General features: G+C 38.4%; 1 protein-coding gene across 1 annotated transcript; it reads right to left on the minus strand.

The window, feature by feature from the left end:
- Window positions 1-13,456: 13,456 nt before the first annotated feature.
- Window positions 13,457-14,603, minus strand: LOC113362141. The gene is made up of 2 exons (XM_026605113.1): window positions 14,016-14,603; window positions 13,457-13,795 (listed from the first exon to the last, which is right to left on the minus strand). Exons 1-2 carry the CDS (start codon window positions 14,312-14,314, stop codon window positions 13,552-13,554), a joined length of 543 nt encoding a protein of 180 aa, XP_026460898.1. The 5' UTR covers window positions 14,315-14,603; the 3' UTR covers window positions 13,457-13,551.
- Window positions 14,604-14,637: the final 34 nt, after the last annotated feature.

A 14,637-nucleotide genomic window follows, 5' to 3' on the forward strand; every position in this document is an offset into this window, starting at 1 on the left:
AAGTTACTGTGTGTGTGCAGCATATATGTGTAGTTGCTTATAAACTCAGAATCAGGTTAATCATTAGAGATGCGAGCTTATCTATATGGATCAATCGAAGTTACAGACTTGAACGAAGTAGATGAATAGATATTCTTTTCATAATCGAAGAGCAGTACAAGGAATTTTTTTTTTACTCGCGCAACTGCTCAAGTAGCATTACAACCAACCATAGCGAGAACCAAAACCAAATTAAGTAATTTCTTGACAATTAAATTATTCAATAACAGTTATACAGGGAAGCTACAAAAATTAGATCCAACATAAAATCTAAGAAAAACTAGCATTTTAAAACTTCTAATCAACCATTTTGCTACTAAAGAAATACCCTTCAACGTTTGCTGCTTATTGAAACGAATAAACCCGATCAAAATAAAAAGTATCATCCTCATACCTGCGCCGATACAAACCATCCCTGTGAACCTCAAAATAGCAATTATTCCCACATATAGGGTCCTCTCTTCTGGCCTTGTATACATGATATCCACCTTGAACAAGGGTTCCTTCTTCAGTATAAAACCACAGATCACACCAAAATTTTGTTGAGAGAGTAAAATTTATCATAAATCTCCAAAGGAACTCACGTTTATATGTTAATGTCTTGTATCCAAAATCTGTTTCGCTTGAATAGCAATGATAGTTGAGCAGGGTATTTTCTGATATTTCATTCACTAGGAAGACCGTAATCAGACCACGATAACTCGTGCGGGATGAACACTCTGACACTAACGCTGCAAATATCACCACAAGAGAGAGCAGAAATGCACCTGTCTTCTTGCTCCTCCTACCACTCATCATCATCAGCATCTCTTACTAGTAAGTTTGACGAGAAGACAATGGATACTTTTTGGAGTTTGTCTGTTTGTCTGTCTGTTTGTCTTTTTTTTTTTTTTTTTTTTTTTTATTCTGTGTTTACATGCATATAAACAGGGAAATTGTGCTTGCATGCCTGTTGTGATCATTTCGACATCGTGTACACACACGAATCACTATTCAAGGTTAGAAATATGCACGCCCAGTTATTTTTGGGATTGCATGCAATATGATATCTTTATACTTCCCAAGGATACCTAAAGTTATTATCATGAAATCATCATTAACGAAGAAATATATTCCTTATCCATTCTCAATAACAAATTACTGGTTTCATGTCAAAGATCCTCTATCAATTACTCATTATTGAGACAAGGTGAAGATCCGCCGACTGACGCCAAACTTGCAACTGTGCCGTATAAAAGAAAAGAAAAAAAGAGAAAAAGCTGGCTGACGCCAAATTCATCTTGTGACAAGGAGAAGGAGATCCACTGACTGCACTAAGAAACTGCGCTAGGAAATCTGTTTACACTGGGCTCAAGCGTGTATTCTTGGACATATTTATAGCCAACTCAGAATAGGTAATTAGAAAGAAAAAAAAGTTCTGGAACATACTAAATTAAAATAGAGTCACTGAATAGTAAAAGAACAACCCCTTATCCACTATTTTCTCATAATGAGAATACTACCTTTATCATATATGCTATTTTTCAATTAGTTAAAAATGTTTATTTATGTTTTTCATTTTTTTAAAAAAAAGTTTTGATTAAAACGTAAAAATAAAAATCAGTCGAACGTAAGAAAATAAAAATAAAACTAGTTGAACCGTAATGTTCTTTTTCGTTAAAATAATGATAGATTAGGTTTAAATCGAAAAAACTAGGATTTGTTACAGTTATAGAGTGAAATTTGGTTGACAATAGAAACAAAATATGATCTTCGTTTATGAGAAACACATTGACATGTTAGGTTTATATGGAAACAACTAGGATTTTACGACAGTTAGAAAGTGATATTGGACTGACAATTGAAACAAATTATCAGTCAGACTGCTTTCTTCATTCAGAAGTTGCCGATAAACAATAAAACACGAAAAGTGATAGTTGAACATCACTTTATGAAAATAAACACTATGTTTTGTTGTCATATTCTTTGTTGAATCAGCGGAAGCTAAGTTGAACTTATTTGTGACTCACTTGTGAGTTAATTTAGCCTATACTTTCTATGTCGTTATCATGCTCTATGGTTAAGCAAGCACATATTCATGCTCTGTAAGGTTAGTTTATCAACTGCATTTGCTCATTTACAGTGTGTTCCGACTATGGTTTCTCCCTGTTAAAGTTTGTATGTTGCGATGATCTATTCGGCAGCTGATTACTACGACTCCCACATCTTTGTAAATTTAGAGTTACGGACTTGAACGAAGTAGGTGAACATATATATTTCTGTCATAATCAAAGGGCAGTCTTTTTGGCCTTCGTGTTGCTTGTGCATTTTTGATCGAGCAACAATATTACAACCAACCATTAATAATTTCTTGAATCTTGATCAAGAATTAAATTTATTCAATAACAACAGTTAACATAAGAAATCTACAGAAATTAGAGCAAACATAAAATCTAAGAAAAGCTAGCATTTTAAAACTTGTAATTAGCCATTTTGCACCTACAGAAATAAATAGATAGCCAAAGGATGTTTGTGATTAAGCAGCAAATACCATTCCCACGTTTGCTGGTTATGGAAACTGATAAACTCGATCAAAATAAAAAGTGTAATCCTTTTTCTCGTACCTGCGCCGATACACACCATCCCTGCGAACATAATAATGGCAGTCATTCCCACATTCGTGGTACTCTCTTTTGGCCGTGTATACATGGTATCCACCGTGAATAATGATTCCTTCTTCAGTATAAAAGGACATATCACACCAAAATTTTGTTGACCAAAATAAATTTATTCTGAATTTCCAAGAAAACTCATGACCATATGTTAATGTCTGGTCTCCAAAATCTGTTTCGCTTGAATAGCAATGAAATTTGAGCGGGTTTTTTTTCTGATATATCGTTCACTAGGAATGTAGTTATATCTGCATAAAACTGGGTATCAGAGTTTTGGTAAAACACCCCTTACCCCTTTTAGAGAGAATAATGGGCATATATATTATTATGGTTTTGGTCAATTAAGGAGAATATCCTGTGACCGAAAATAAGGTAAATATCTTCTATTACACCCCCTTAGTCTAAGCGGGAGAGGAACAAACGCTAAGACTAGAACGAAAATTAATAAATAACTGTCTTGGAAGACCCTTAGTGAAAATATCAGCATATTGATGTTCGGAAGGGATGTGCAAGACACGAATATCACCAATACGAACCCGTTCACGAACAAAGTGAATGTCAATCTCTACATGTTTCGTGCGTTGATGTTGAACTGGATCACCAGACATGTAGACAGCACTCACATTGTCACAATACACCAGAGTAGCCCGCTGTAATGGCATATGTAACTCAAGAAGTAAATTTCGTAGCCAGGTTGTTTCAGCCACAGCATTAGCGACACCCCTGTATTCGGCTTCAGCGCTGGAGCGGGACACCGTTGCTTGACGTTTGGAAGACCAAGAGACAAGATTGTCTCCAAGAAAAATACAGTAACCAGATGTTGATCGGCGTGAGTCAGGACAGCCCGCCCAGTCAGCATCGGAATAGGCGGTGAGGCCAGAAATATTCGAAACCGATAGAGACAAACCATGATCAATAGTGCCCTGAAGGTATCGAATAATGCGCTTAATGGCTTGCATGTGTGGCTCCCGAGGGGCATGCATAAATAAACATACCTGCTGAACCGCATAGGATATATCCGGTCGAGTGAAAGTGAGGTATTGTAACGCTCCAGCCAGACTGCGGTATAAAGTAGGATCCGAAAGTGCGGGTCCAGAGGTAGCACTGAGCTTAGAGTGTGTGTCGACCGGAGTTGATACTGGATTGCAGTTCGTCATGGATGCACGAGCAATGATGTCCTTTGTGTAGAGTGACTGAGATAAAAACAACCCTGAGGAAAAACGAGTAGCAGTAATACCCAAAAAATGATGTAACGGGCCAAGATCAGTCATAGAAAATTCCCGTTTCATCAGGTCGATAAAGCGGGCTAGGAGAGCATCAGTAGAGGCAGTGAGTATGATATCATCAACATATAGTAATAAATACGCAGTGTCCCTACCGGACCGGTAGATAAACAGAGATGGATCACAAACACTACCCCGAAAACCACAACCTGTGATGAAAGTCGCAAACCTCTGGAACCACGCCCGAGGCGCCTGTTTGAGACCATAAAGAGATCGTCGAAGACGACAAACATAATCAGGACGAGCGGGGTCAACAAATCCCGGAGGTTGATGCATATAAACTGTCTCAGACAAGTCGCCATGTAGAAAAGCATTCTTGACGTCTAATTGGTGAATCGGCCAAGATCTGGATGTGGCAATGCTGAGAACGGTACGAATGGTGGCAGGCTTAACAACCGGACTGAAAGTCTCAAAACAATCAACTCCAACCTGTTGTGATTTACCATTGGCAACAAGACGGGCTTTGTGTCGCTGTAATGTGCCATCTGCATTAAACTTGTGACGAAATAACCACATGGAACGAATAACATGAGCTCCAATAGGTCGTGGTACTAAGTCCCAAGTGTTAGTTTTTAACATAGCAATAAACTCATCTAGCATGGCCTTGGTCCAGTTGGGATCCCTAAGAGCATAAAGGTGAGATTTAGGCAGATTGGAGATATGATGTTGTGTCTGAACATTGAGATTCAATCGGTGAATGGGACGGAAGATTCCACGGGAGGCACGAGTAATAGGACGAATTGAGTTGGCTGTAGTATCAGGCGGTGTGGAAGATGGAGGTGTGACTGCCTGGATAGTGCAGTCAGGCGTTGTTGGAGTGACAGTAGGAGAACGACGATGAGGAGGTGTGTAGGGCTGCACTGCAGGAGAAAGTGCATGTGCAGTGGTGGAAGGTGGTGGAGCAGCAGTTGAGCGCTGCTGTGTAGCGGAATAGGAAGCTGTGGGGTAGCGGAAGCGAATGGGAAGAAGAGTGGAAGGCAGTGCGGAAGAAGAGTCTTGACAGTTTGATGGAATAGACACATTGTCCTTGAATGGAAAAACGTGTTCATCAAACGTCACATGACGAGACAAGATGATTTTGTGAGTGGCTAAGTCGAGACAGCGATAGCCACGGTGATGTGTTGGAAAACCAAGAAAAACACACCTAGTGGAACGAGGAGAAAGCTTATGAGGAGTAGTGGCGGACAAATTTGGATAGCATAGGAAACCAAAAGTACGTATATGAGAGTATGTTGGTTGACGTTGATAGAGGATGGATACATGAGAAGAGAAATTTAGGATTTTGGAAGGAAGAATATTGTGGAGGTAGACGACCATATGTAGGGAGTCGGCCCAATATTTGGGAGGCACCGAAGCATGAGACATAAGCGTGCGAGTGATGTCATTGACACGACGAATCATTCGCTCAGCTTTTCCGTTCTGAGGGGAGGTTTGAGGGCATGAGAAACGGAAAACTAACCCATTTTTGTGAGCAAAATCATGAAAAGAAGAGTTGTCGAATTCACGACCCATGTCACACTGAAAAGATTTGATTTCTCGTTCAAACTGAGTTTTAACGAAAGAATGAAATTCCAAGAACTTGGTATAAACTTGGGATTTTAATTTGAGAGGATAGATCCATAGATAATTTGTGAAGTCGTCTAACAATATAAGATAGTAATTAAAACCAGTTTCAACATGTAATGGTGAGGTCCATAAGTCGCTATGAATGATATCAAAAGGGGCAAAAGTGACAGAATTTGATTCAAAAAATGGCAGACGAACATGTTTACTAACTTGACATGAATGACAAAGTTTGGTAGACTGATTTTTATTAATTTGAATGGAAGAGTTTGCACGTAAATTATCTAAGACAGCTTTCCCTGGGTGGCCAAGACGGTTGTGCCAAATATCATGAGAGCACACGGCAAGGGATATAGGACGAGACAGAGACGATGTTGTAGGTGATACGGCAGAAGCAGTAATAGGGTAAAGCTCCCCGGAACTGTTACATCGAAGGAGAAGCTTCCTCGAATTCAAATCCTTCACAGAAAAACCAGACATATCAAATTCAACAGACACATGATTATCAGTGGTGAATTTACGAACAGAAACCAAGTTTTTGATTATGTCGGGAGCAACAAGAGTATCTTTGAGCTTTAGGGTGCGAGATGGAATATCTATGAGCTTGGTACCAGAGGCAGTGACTGGAATACTGTGACCATTGCCAACTAAGATGGAGTGAATATTACTAGTATTAAAAACAGTATTTAAAGTACCTGAATCCGCAGTGAGATGTGATGTGGCCCCGGTATCCATATAGAAATTGTCATCAGGTGAATATAAACTCATGGAGCTGTACGCTGCGGCAATATCCGTTGGTTGTAGATATTCAGTTGTGGGAGTGAGGAGAGCTTGATGTGTGAGGGCTGGTAGTGTATGGCGGCCACGGCCACGCCCACGCCCATGGTTCTGGCGACCACGGCCACGCCCTGGTGCTGTTGAGTACGAACCCCAGTATGGGACATGATGGTTAGGAGTTCTTGGGCCAGCAGTTGGATAGGCGCTCGGTGGAGAAGCCCAGCGAGCAGGAGCTGAGTACGGTGTGCTTGGGCCAGCAGTTGAGTAAGATGGATAGGCCCAGCGAGCAGCAAATGGGTGAGGTGTTCGTGGGCCAGCTGGGGTGGGCAGGAGAGGAGCTTGGTGGCCCAAATAGGAACTGGGCTGGTCATCAGGAACGGCTTGAAAATCCAGGCGGTGTCCAGAAGAGAATGGACTGTGTCGTTGATGAAGAACAGCCGTAGCATTGGAAGAATGGGCATCGTTTGCAGCTGTAAGAGCAGTATGGAAGCCGGAGTTTGATTGTTGTGCACGTCGAATTTCCTCAGTGCGCAGTTGAGATCGAGCGGCGTCAAACGATGGCATGGATTGTTGAATAAACGAGGCAACGGTATTATACTCCTCCGGAAGTCCATTGACAAGTTGTATTATCAATCGATTATCGTTCATGGGAAAATCAAGGTCACTTAATCGATTTGCAAGTGCCTTTAACTTATCACAGTAATCATCAACATCATTGCAATCAATAAATTTGAGATTTACAAACTTACGTTCAAGAGTTGCGGCTCGACTACCTTTGTTGTCTTGGAAAAGACGTTGAAGATGGTCCCAAATCTCTTTCGCTGTTTTTCCGGATTTGAGAACAGTGAGCATCAAATCTTTGGCCATGGTGGAGAACATCCATTGGCGGCAGAGAGCGTCCAGTTGAAGGACGGTGGAAGCGTCTAGATCCGACGGCGGGGTTGATGCATCTATAAGAAACATTAGGTTGTGTGCTTGAAGATGGAGTTTGAGCAAAAAGACCCATGAAGAGTACTCATCCTGTTTGATGTCTAAAAATATGGGTATAAGGTTTTTGATATTAGTAACTGTGAAGGCCGGGTGTAGGGTTTTTTTATCACCCGCCATGGAAGTTGTTAGGGAAGAAGAAGAAGAAGGATCAATCTTTGGCTATTGATACCATATCAGAGTTTTGGTAAAACACCCCTTACCCCTTTTAGAGAAAATAATGGGCATATATATATTATTATGGTTTTGGTCAATTAAGGAGAATATTCTGTGACCGAAAATAAGGTAAATATCTTCTATTACTGGGGCTGCTCACGAGATGAACACTTAACGCTGCAAATATAACAACAACAGAAAGCAGAAATACACTTGTCAGCTTGCTCCTCCTACTGCCCATCATCATCAGCATCTCTTACAAGTAATTTTGACGAGTAAATAATAAATGATCTATGGAGTTGATTTTTTGTTTGATGAAAGTTTTGTGTCTACATGCATATAAATAGGGAAATTTTGCTTACATGCCTGCTGTGATCATTTCGACATTCTGTACACACACAAATCAATATCAAGGTTAATTAGCATTATGCACGCCCAGTTATTTTGGGGATTCCATGCAATACGACTAATAAGGTAACAATGTCTATTTTATTTCCAAAAGATACCTAAAATTATACTCATGAAAATCGCCATTAAAGAAGAATAATACTCCTTATCCATTCCCAAACAAATTAATGGTTTCATATCAAAGATTCTCTACCTGAATTAACTCCATAGAGTTTCAGATGTCCTATAAATACAACGTTAAAGCCGCTAGGTAATGATATCAGTGGCCTGAGATAGAAATTTGTCGACACTGGATTCTTTACCGATCAATAAGAAAATCTTCCATTCTACAAAAAAATGAAAAATCTACTGAAGGACTAATTAAGCTGGCTGACACCCTTGTAAGTTTGTAACAAGGTGAAGATCCACCGACTGCACTAGGTGATCTAATAGGTTTACACTGACCTCAAGCGTGTATTCTTGGACATAATTTAAAGCCCAAGTTTTTTGGGATATATATAGGGAAAATTAGGCGCAGGCTGAAAAAAATAATATTTTCATTGTCAAGCCCACAATTAATTTTAGGTACCGTGACATCCATAATTATTTCCATGATACCCATAATTATATGAAATTATTTAAAATGTCTGCATAACGGATTATGCATCTGCATGATGGCTTATGCATCAGGGGTATAATTGGCAACACAACTTGGATATAACATATCTAAAAATCCATGCCTTGGAATTTTACAAATTTTATATCGTTGGAAATCTTTTTAAGAGAGCTACGCAACGAGTACAAACAACAATATCAAATTTTTGTTTTTCACGAAAAAATCGGAGGTGATCATCATTTTAGGCAAAATTTCGAAAATTGACTACATAACCATTATGCAGCCACCAAAAACGATGCATAACACATTATGCAGACGCATAACGAATTATGCAACCATTTTCTCGACTGCATAACAAATTATGCATCTACAATAAGTTGTGTAACCATTGTTTTGTTTGATTTTAGTGCGTACATAAAAAATTGATGCATAATGCAGTATGCATCCATATTTACGGATGCATATCAGGTTATGCATCTATTTTCTCGATGTATAAAAGATTGTGCAACAATTTTCTCGATGCATAATGCATTATGCAGTCATATTTTCGGATGCATAACAGGTTATGCATCCATTTTCACGACTGCATAACATGTTATGTAGATATTATTGTAGGTGCATAACAAGTTATGCAACCTTATTTTTTGTTGGTTTCAATACTAAGAAAAAAGTAGATGCATAACGTATTATGCAACCGTTTTCTGGACTGCATAACAAGTTATGCAAAAAAGAAGAAGCCGCAGAACGTGTTATGCAACCAATTTCGAGAATGCATAACAAGTTATGCAACAAATTTTGTAGATGCATAACCTGTTATGCATCATTATTCACACCTCCATTTTCTCTTAAATACACGTCACACGCACACCAAACCCATCTGCACTTCCATCTTGCTGTCTTGCAGCAGGCATGTGCTTGCTTCTATCTCAACTCTACTTAAGTACAATACTGCTAGGGCTGCACAAGACCCGCCCACGATACCCATACCCACCCGTACCCGCTAAACCCGTGGGTTTTTAGTCCATACCCGTCCGTTGTGGGTGCGGGGTTGGTTATGAAAAAAAAATACCCGCTGTCCGTGGGTGCGAGGTTGGTTTTAGCTCATACCCGCCCATACCCGCCCGAAAAACCCGCAAAATATATACCTTTAGATAAAATTAATCCTAGCCGTCCGATCCATTATAAAACCCTAATCCTAATAAACTCTCATTCACTTTCAGACTTTCAGAGACTCTAGACTCTGTTCGACCTCTCGGCCTTCTCCCCTTCTTCCTCCTCGGTCTTCTTCCTCACCTACGATTCGCTATGAAAACAACAGTAACTTGTCTATTTCTTCATCAACAGTTCAACAACAACAACTACAACTTCGAATCTTCACCAGCAATCGAAAAAATCAACAGATTCAACACCTAATCTGCATATGTGAACTTACTAGGTATGAAATTTTTTGGGGTTTTGGTTTTTCTTCACTGAGTTAATGTTCATCTGTGATTCTGTAAATTCTAATTATAATGTTCTTATTTTTTGTTTTGATTTTATAATTTTGATTTGTTTCAATTTGATTTTTTGGAATCAGAACAAAAATCTGATCAATGATTCGAATGAATGAAACAATCAGTGTTTGTGTAGACTAATTCCTGAATAATATGTTGTTTGATTAGTCTTTCTACTTGGTGAAACTAGCCTTGAAATTATTAGGAAGTTCAATTTGATGCTGTTACATGTAATGTTTTATTCTTGTAAGTTGTAAAGAAAGTGATTTTATTTGTATCTAGGTATGAAATATAATTGGTGTTCAATTTTTTTTAGTCAGGTTAATGGAAGAAGGTTCATCATATCAACCTTTGGCTTTGGCTATGGATACTTCCAGCCAAATGTCAAGTGCAGCACCAGCCTCGGAAACACCTCAATCTGAAACTGGTGGGACACCTCAATCTGTACCTGATGTCTCTGAAAATGAAGTTACAACCCCATGTGAAGGTAACAAGAAGTCAAAACAGTATTCTGATGTATGGGTGAAAGATTTTACTAGGTTAAATCCTCTTCAAGCAAGATGCAATCATTGTAAAAATACTTTTGATGCAAAGGTTAGGAATGGGACAACTAGTTTGAAGAATCATGCGGCTAGATGTCCTAAGAATATTGATAGGAAGAAGGGACAACAGAGTATTGTTTTATTACCCCCAAAGCCAGGTGTTAGTGCTAAACTAGCTGCTTCCTCTTATAGTTATGATAGGTGCAGAAGGCGTTTAGTGGAGTTTATAATTAAGCTAGAGTTGCCGTTTAGAATTGTTGAAGCAGAGGGTTTAAGGTCTTTGCTTCAAGAGTTTGAGCCTAGATTTCCTGTCCCAAGTCGTATGACAATTTACAGAGACATTTTAGAAATGTATATTGATGAGAAGAAACTGTTGAAAGCATATTTCAAGGCGAACAAACAAAGAGTATCTCTAACAACAGATACATGGACATCGCCGAATAATTTCAATTATATGTGTGTAACTGTTCATTATGTAGATGATAAATGGAAGTTGCAAAAGAGAATTATCATGTTTTGCTTAGTGAAAGGTCATACAGGTAAAGCCATTGGTATCATGCTAGAAAATTGTTTGGTGGATTGGGGACTCGAAGATGTTTTTGCTGTGACTCTTGACAATGTTAATGCTAATACTGTGGCTATTGATTACTTGAAGACGAGTGTAATTGATTGGACAGGTGCAGTTGAAAGAGCTGCGTACTTACATGTAAGAAAGTTATATTTATTATTATTACAAATGACGATTTAATTTCTGATTCAACCAATGCAATTTCTAAGTTTATCTTGTTTTTGTTCTTATCAGGTCAGATGTGCTGCACATGTCCTTGCTCTGGTTATAAGAGATGCAATACTTAAATATAACGCGTCGATTAAGAGGATCAGGTCAGTTGTGAAGTTTGTTACTTCTTCTCCTACTAGGTTGGATACATTTAAAGAGTATTGTACAAAAGAAAGGATTGACTCCAAGAAAGGTTTGATTTTAGATGTTAAAACCCGTTGGAATAGCACATATTTGATGTTAGAGGCAGCTGAAAAGTACGAAAGAGTTTTTAATAGGTTAGCAAGGAATGACAAAGACTTCCAAAAGAAGTATATTTTCCCTGAAGATGAATCGTTTGCTTTACCTAATATTCAAGATATACTTTCTGATATTGATAATTCTGACCTTGGAGAGTTATCTTCTGACTCTTCATCTAGTTCTGAATCTGACAGTGAAAGTGTGAATGCTAATCCAAGAGGCAGGAAGCTATTACTGAAAAAGAAAAAGAAGAAAAAGCCTAAGCAACATGCTCCTTATGCCAAAGATTGGGATTATGCCAGAGGCCTTGTGAAGTGTTTTAAGGTATTCTTTGACTGTACTGCTAAGTTTTTTGCTTCAACAAAGGTTACATCACATATATTCTTATGGCAATTAGCAATCATCCATGAACAATTAATTGCTTTTAGAGATACCAGAAATCCAGATCCTTATATTTCAAGTTTGGAAACTCTTATGATTGGCAAGTACAATAAGTACTGGGATAGGTATGAAGATATGAATTCAGCATTATTTTTTGCCCGAATACTTGATCCAAGAGAGAAAGAAGGTGGGTTAGAGTTTGTGCTTCAGTGTTTGTATGAGAGCGATGAATACAGGGTTGAAAGTATTATGAAAAAGGTAAAGGAAGAACTTGTGAGACTCTTTGAAGAGTATAAGTGTATGTTTTCAACAGTGGAGGAAGGGTCATCTAGTGTTGCTGCTGTGGATGTAACTCCTGATATTATGGTAGATGATTCGATTGAGGCTATTCTTGAGTCAAGGAAGAAAAAGCCTAGAAAAAACCCAGTTATTGATGCAAACTCAGAGTTAGATAAGTATTTGATGGATGATTGTGTTCCAAATGATCCCGATTTTGATATATTGGCTTGGTGGAAAGAAAATAGCACCAAGTATAAAATACTCTCACATATGGCGAAGGATATATTAGCTATACCTGTCTCTTCAGTTGCGTCTGAATCTTCATTTAGTACAGGGAAGCGTGTTCTTAGCCAATGGAGAAGCTCTTTGTCTGCGAGGACAGTTGAGGCGTTACTCTGTATGCAGAGTTGGTTACAAAAGCCTGTCGATCTTGATTTTCTAATGGAGTATGTACCAGATGATTCCTCTAGCATTGAGGAAGGTAATCTTCAAAATATTCTTCTTCTTTGTTTTCTATTTTATGCATATGTCAGTAAAGAGTAAAGACCTTAAAAGAAGCTAACATAATTTTCAATTTGGTTGCAGATTTATTTAAGAAGACCGTGTCGGAAGTCCTTGATCCTTGAGGATGCTAGGATGAGAGACTTGAGTCACTTGAATATGATAGTCTGGAAACTTTTATTGTTTAAGTTTTAAACTTGTTTTAGCTTTCAAACCATGTTTTAGCTTAGCAATGTTATGCTTTTGGCACCATGACTGAGATCTGATTGCAACCTTCTGTTGTTTTATTTGTACTGTTTAAACTTGTTTTAGCTTAGCAATGTTATGTTTATGGTTTGTTTTTTTAAGTTATACAAGAACTTAAGTAAGTAGTTTATTTAAATTTTAAAAAACAGATGTGTGTGAATGATTATTGAATATAAAGCGGGTTAAACCCACTTAAACCCATACCCGCCCAACCCGCAGCGGGCGGGTATTAACACCCGTCCGCTGTTTGTGGGTGCGGGGTTGGTTATAAAAAAAAAATCCGCAGCCTATGGGTGCGAGGTTGGTTTTAGCTTATACCCGCCCATGTGCAGCCCTAAATACTGCTCCCTATAACAGTATACAATAGCTCTTATTAGTAATTTATAACTCGGGGTAATGGAAGAGATAGCATGACGAACAGGACTAGCTATCTAGGTCATCTCCTAGTTTATTTACCACGGTCCCCAATACAGTAGTGTTGAACACTTGGTCGTACGAGCTTTTATTCAATTTTAGCATAAATTCAGATCGAATATAGGCTTTAAATTTATAAATTTATAAAGGCATCAATTTGAGGCAAGTGAAAAACTAAGCACGAACCACAAATAGAGAAAGAGCAGCCACGAGCAGTGTCAACGGTTGCATATAAATGTACAAAATGCTCTGAGATGTTGATAAAATTCAACCTGACGCATGATCTGGGCTCCCCAAAACCTAGAATGATTACAACGCATCAACTCCGTATGAACAGGAGATAGAACATCTGGGTTCCATTTCCAGTAAGCTCGAGGCCACCTCTTTATCCATTCTTTAGCTTGAGAACCTTGTTTTATGCTTCTAAATTCATCATCCCAGGGTTCTATGTTCACTTCCGGCCTACACCAATCAATTCACATGTCATTACGAGAATACCATGCTTAGCAGACAATGTAACCATTTCCAAACTAGAACGCAATATTATACTCTAGCTCTTCTGCAATTTGTCTCACTTTATGACAAAGTTACAACATTCTTACTTACATTGTTCTATTGCATAATTAAACAAATCTAGTTCAATAGTACTAAAATTCAAGAGACTAACACCAATAATACTTACCAACCCCAAAAAGACCAATCGGGAAATGGAATATTGAAATGAGCATTGGTGGTACAATAACGGAACAACCGAGGCGGAATTTGCCCATAATACTTTGTTCCGTTAAGAACGGGTCTATCCATACAATCAAACATAAGATCAACATCTGGGACTAATCCTGGATACCTTTTAAGAAGCTTTAAGAAACTCCATATTGTAAACATAGCTCTACTCTGAACACAACCATTTCTACTCCAATTAACAACAAACCCATCGACAATTGATCGATTTAAATCGATTTCACATAAAATATCAATCATTTACGAAACCCTAAATTAGCTTACCCTTTTCTTCTTTTCCAGAGCTCAATCGACTTCAGCACCATCACCTTCTCCCTCGATTCATCAAGCTACTAAACTTCCTAGAGATTATTCACACAAAATCAAGCTCAATTCCTTTGATTTGAGGTCGACAGAGAGACGAGAAGAACTGTAGAAAACGAGAGAAAGAAGATAAGAGAAAAATAGTCCGGAACATAATTTTAAAAATTCTGGGTTTGTGAGAAATTTTCTCACCGAAAATGGGTGTGTAGCCCCCCCTAAGCTAGCAGCTGACTAATCCAAGAAATTAGTTAAATAAAGAG

Source organism: Papaver somniferum, chromosome 3 (genome assembly GCF_003573695.1).
Source record: "Papaver somniferum cultivar HN1 chromosome 3, ASM357369v1, whole genome shotgun sequence".
Lineage (NCBI taxonomy): Eukaryota > Viridiplantae > Streptophyta > Magnoliopsida > Ranunculales > Papaveraceae > Papaver > Papaver somniferum.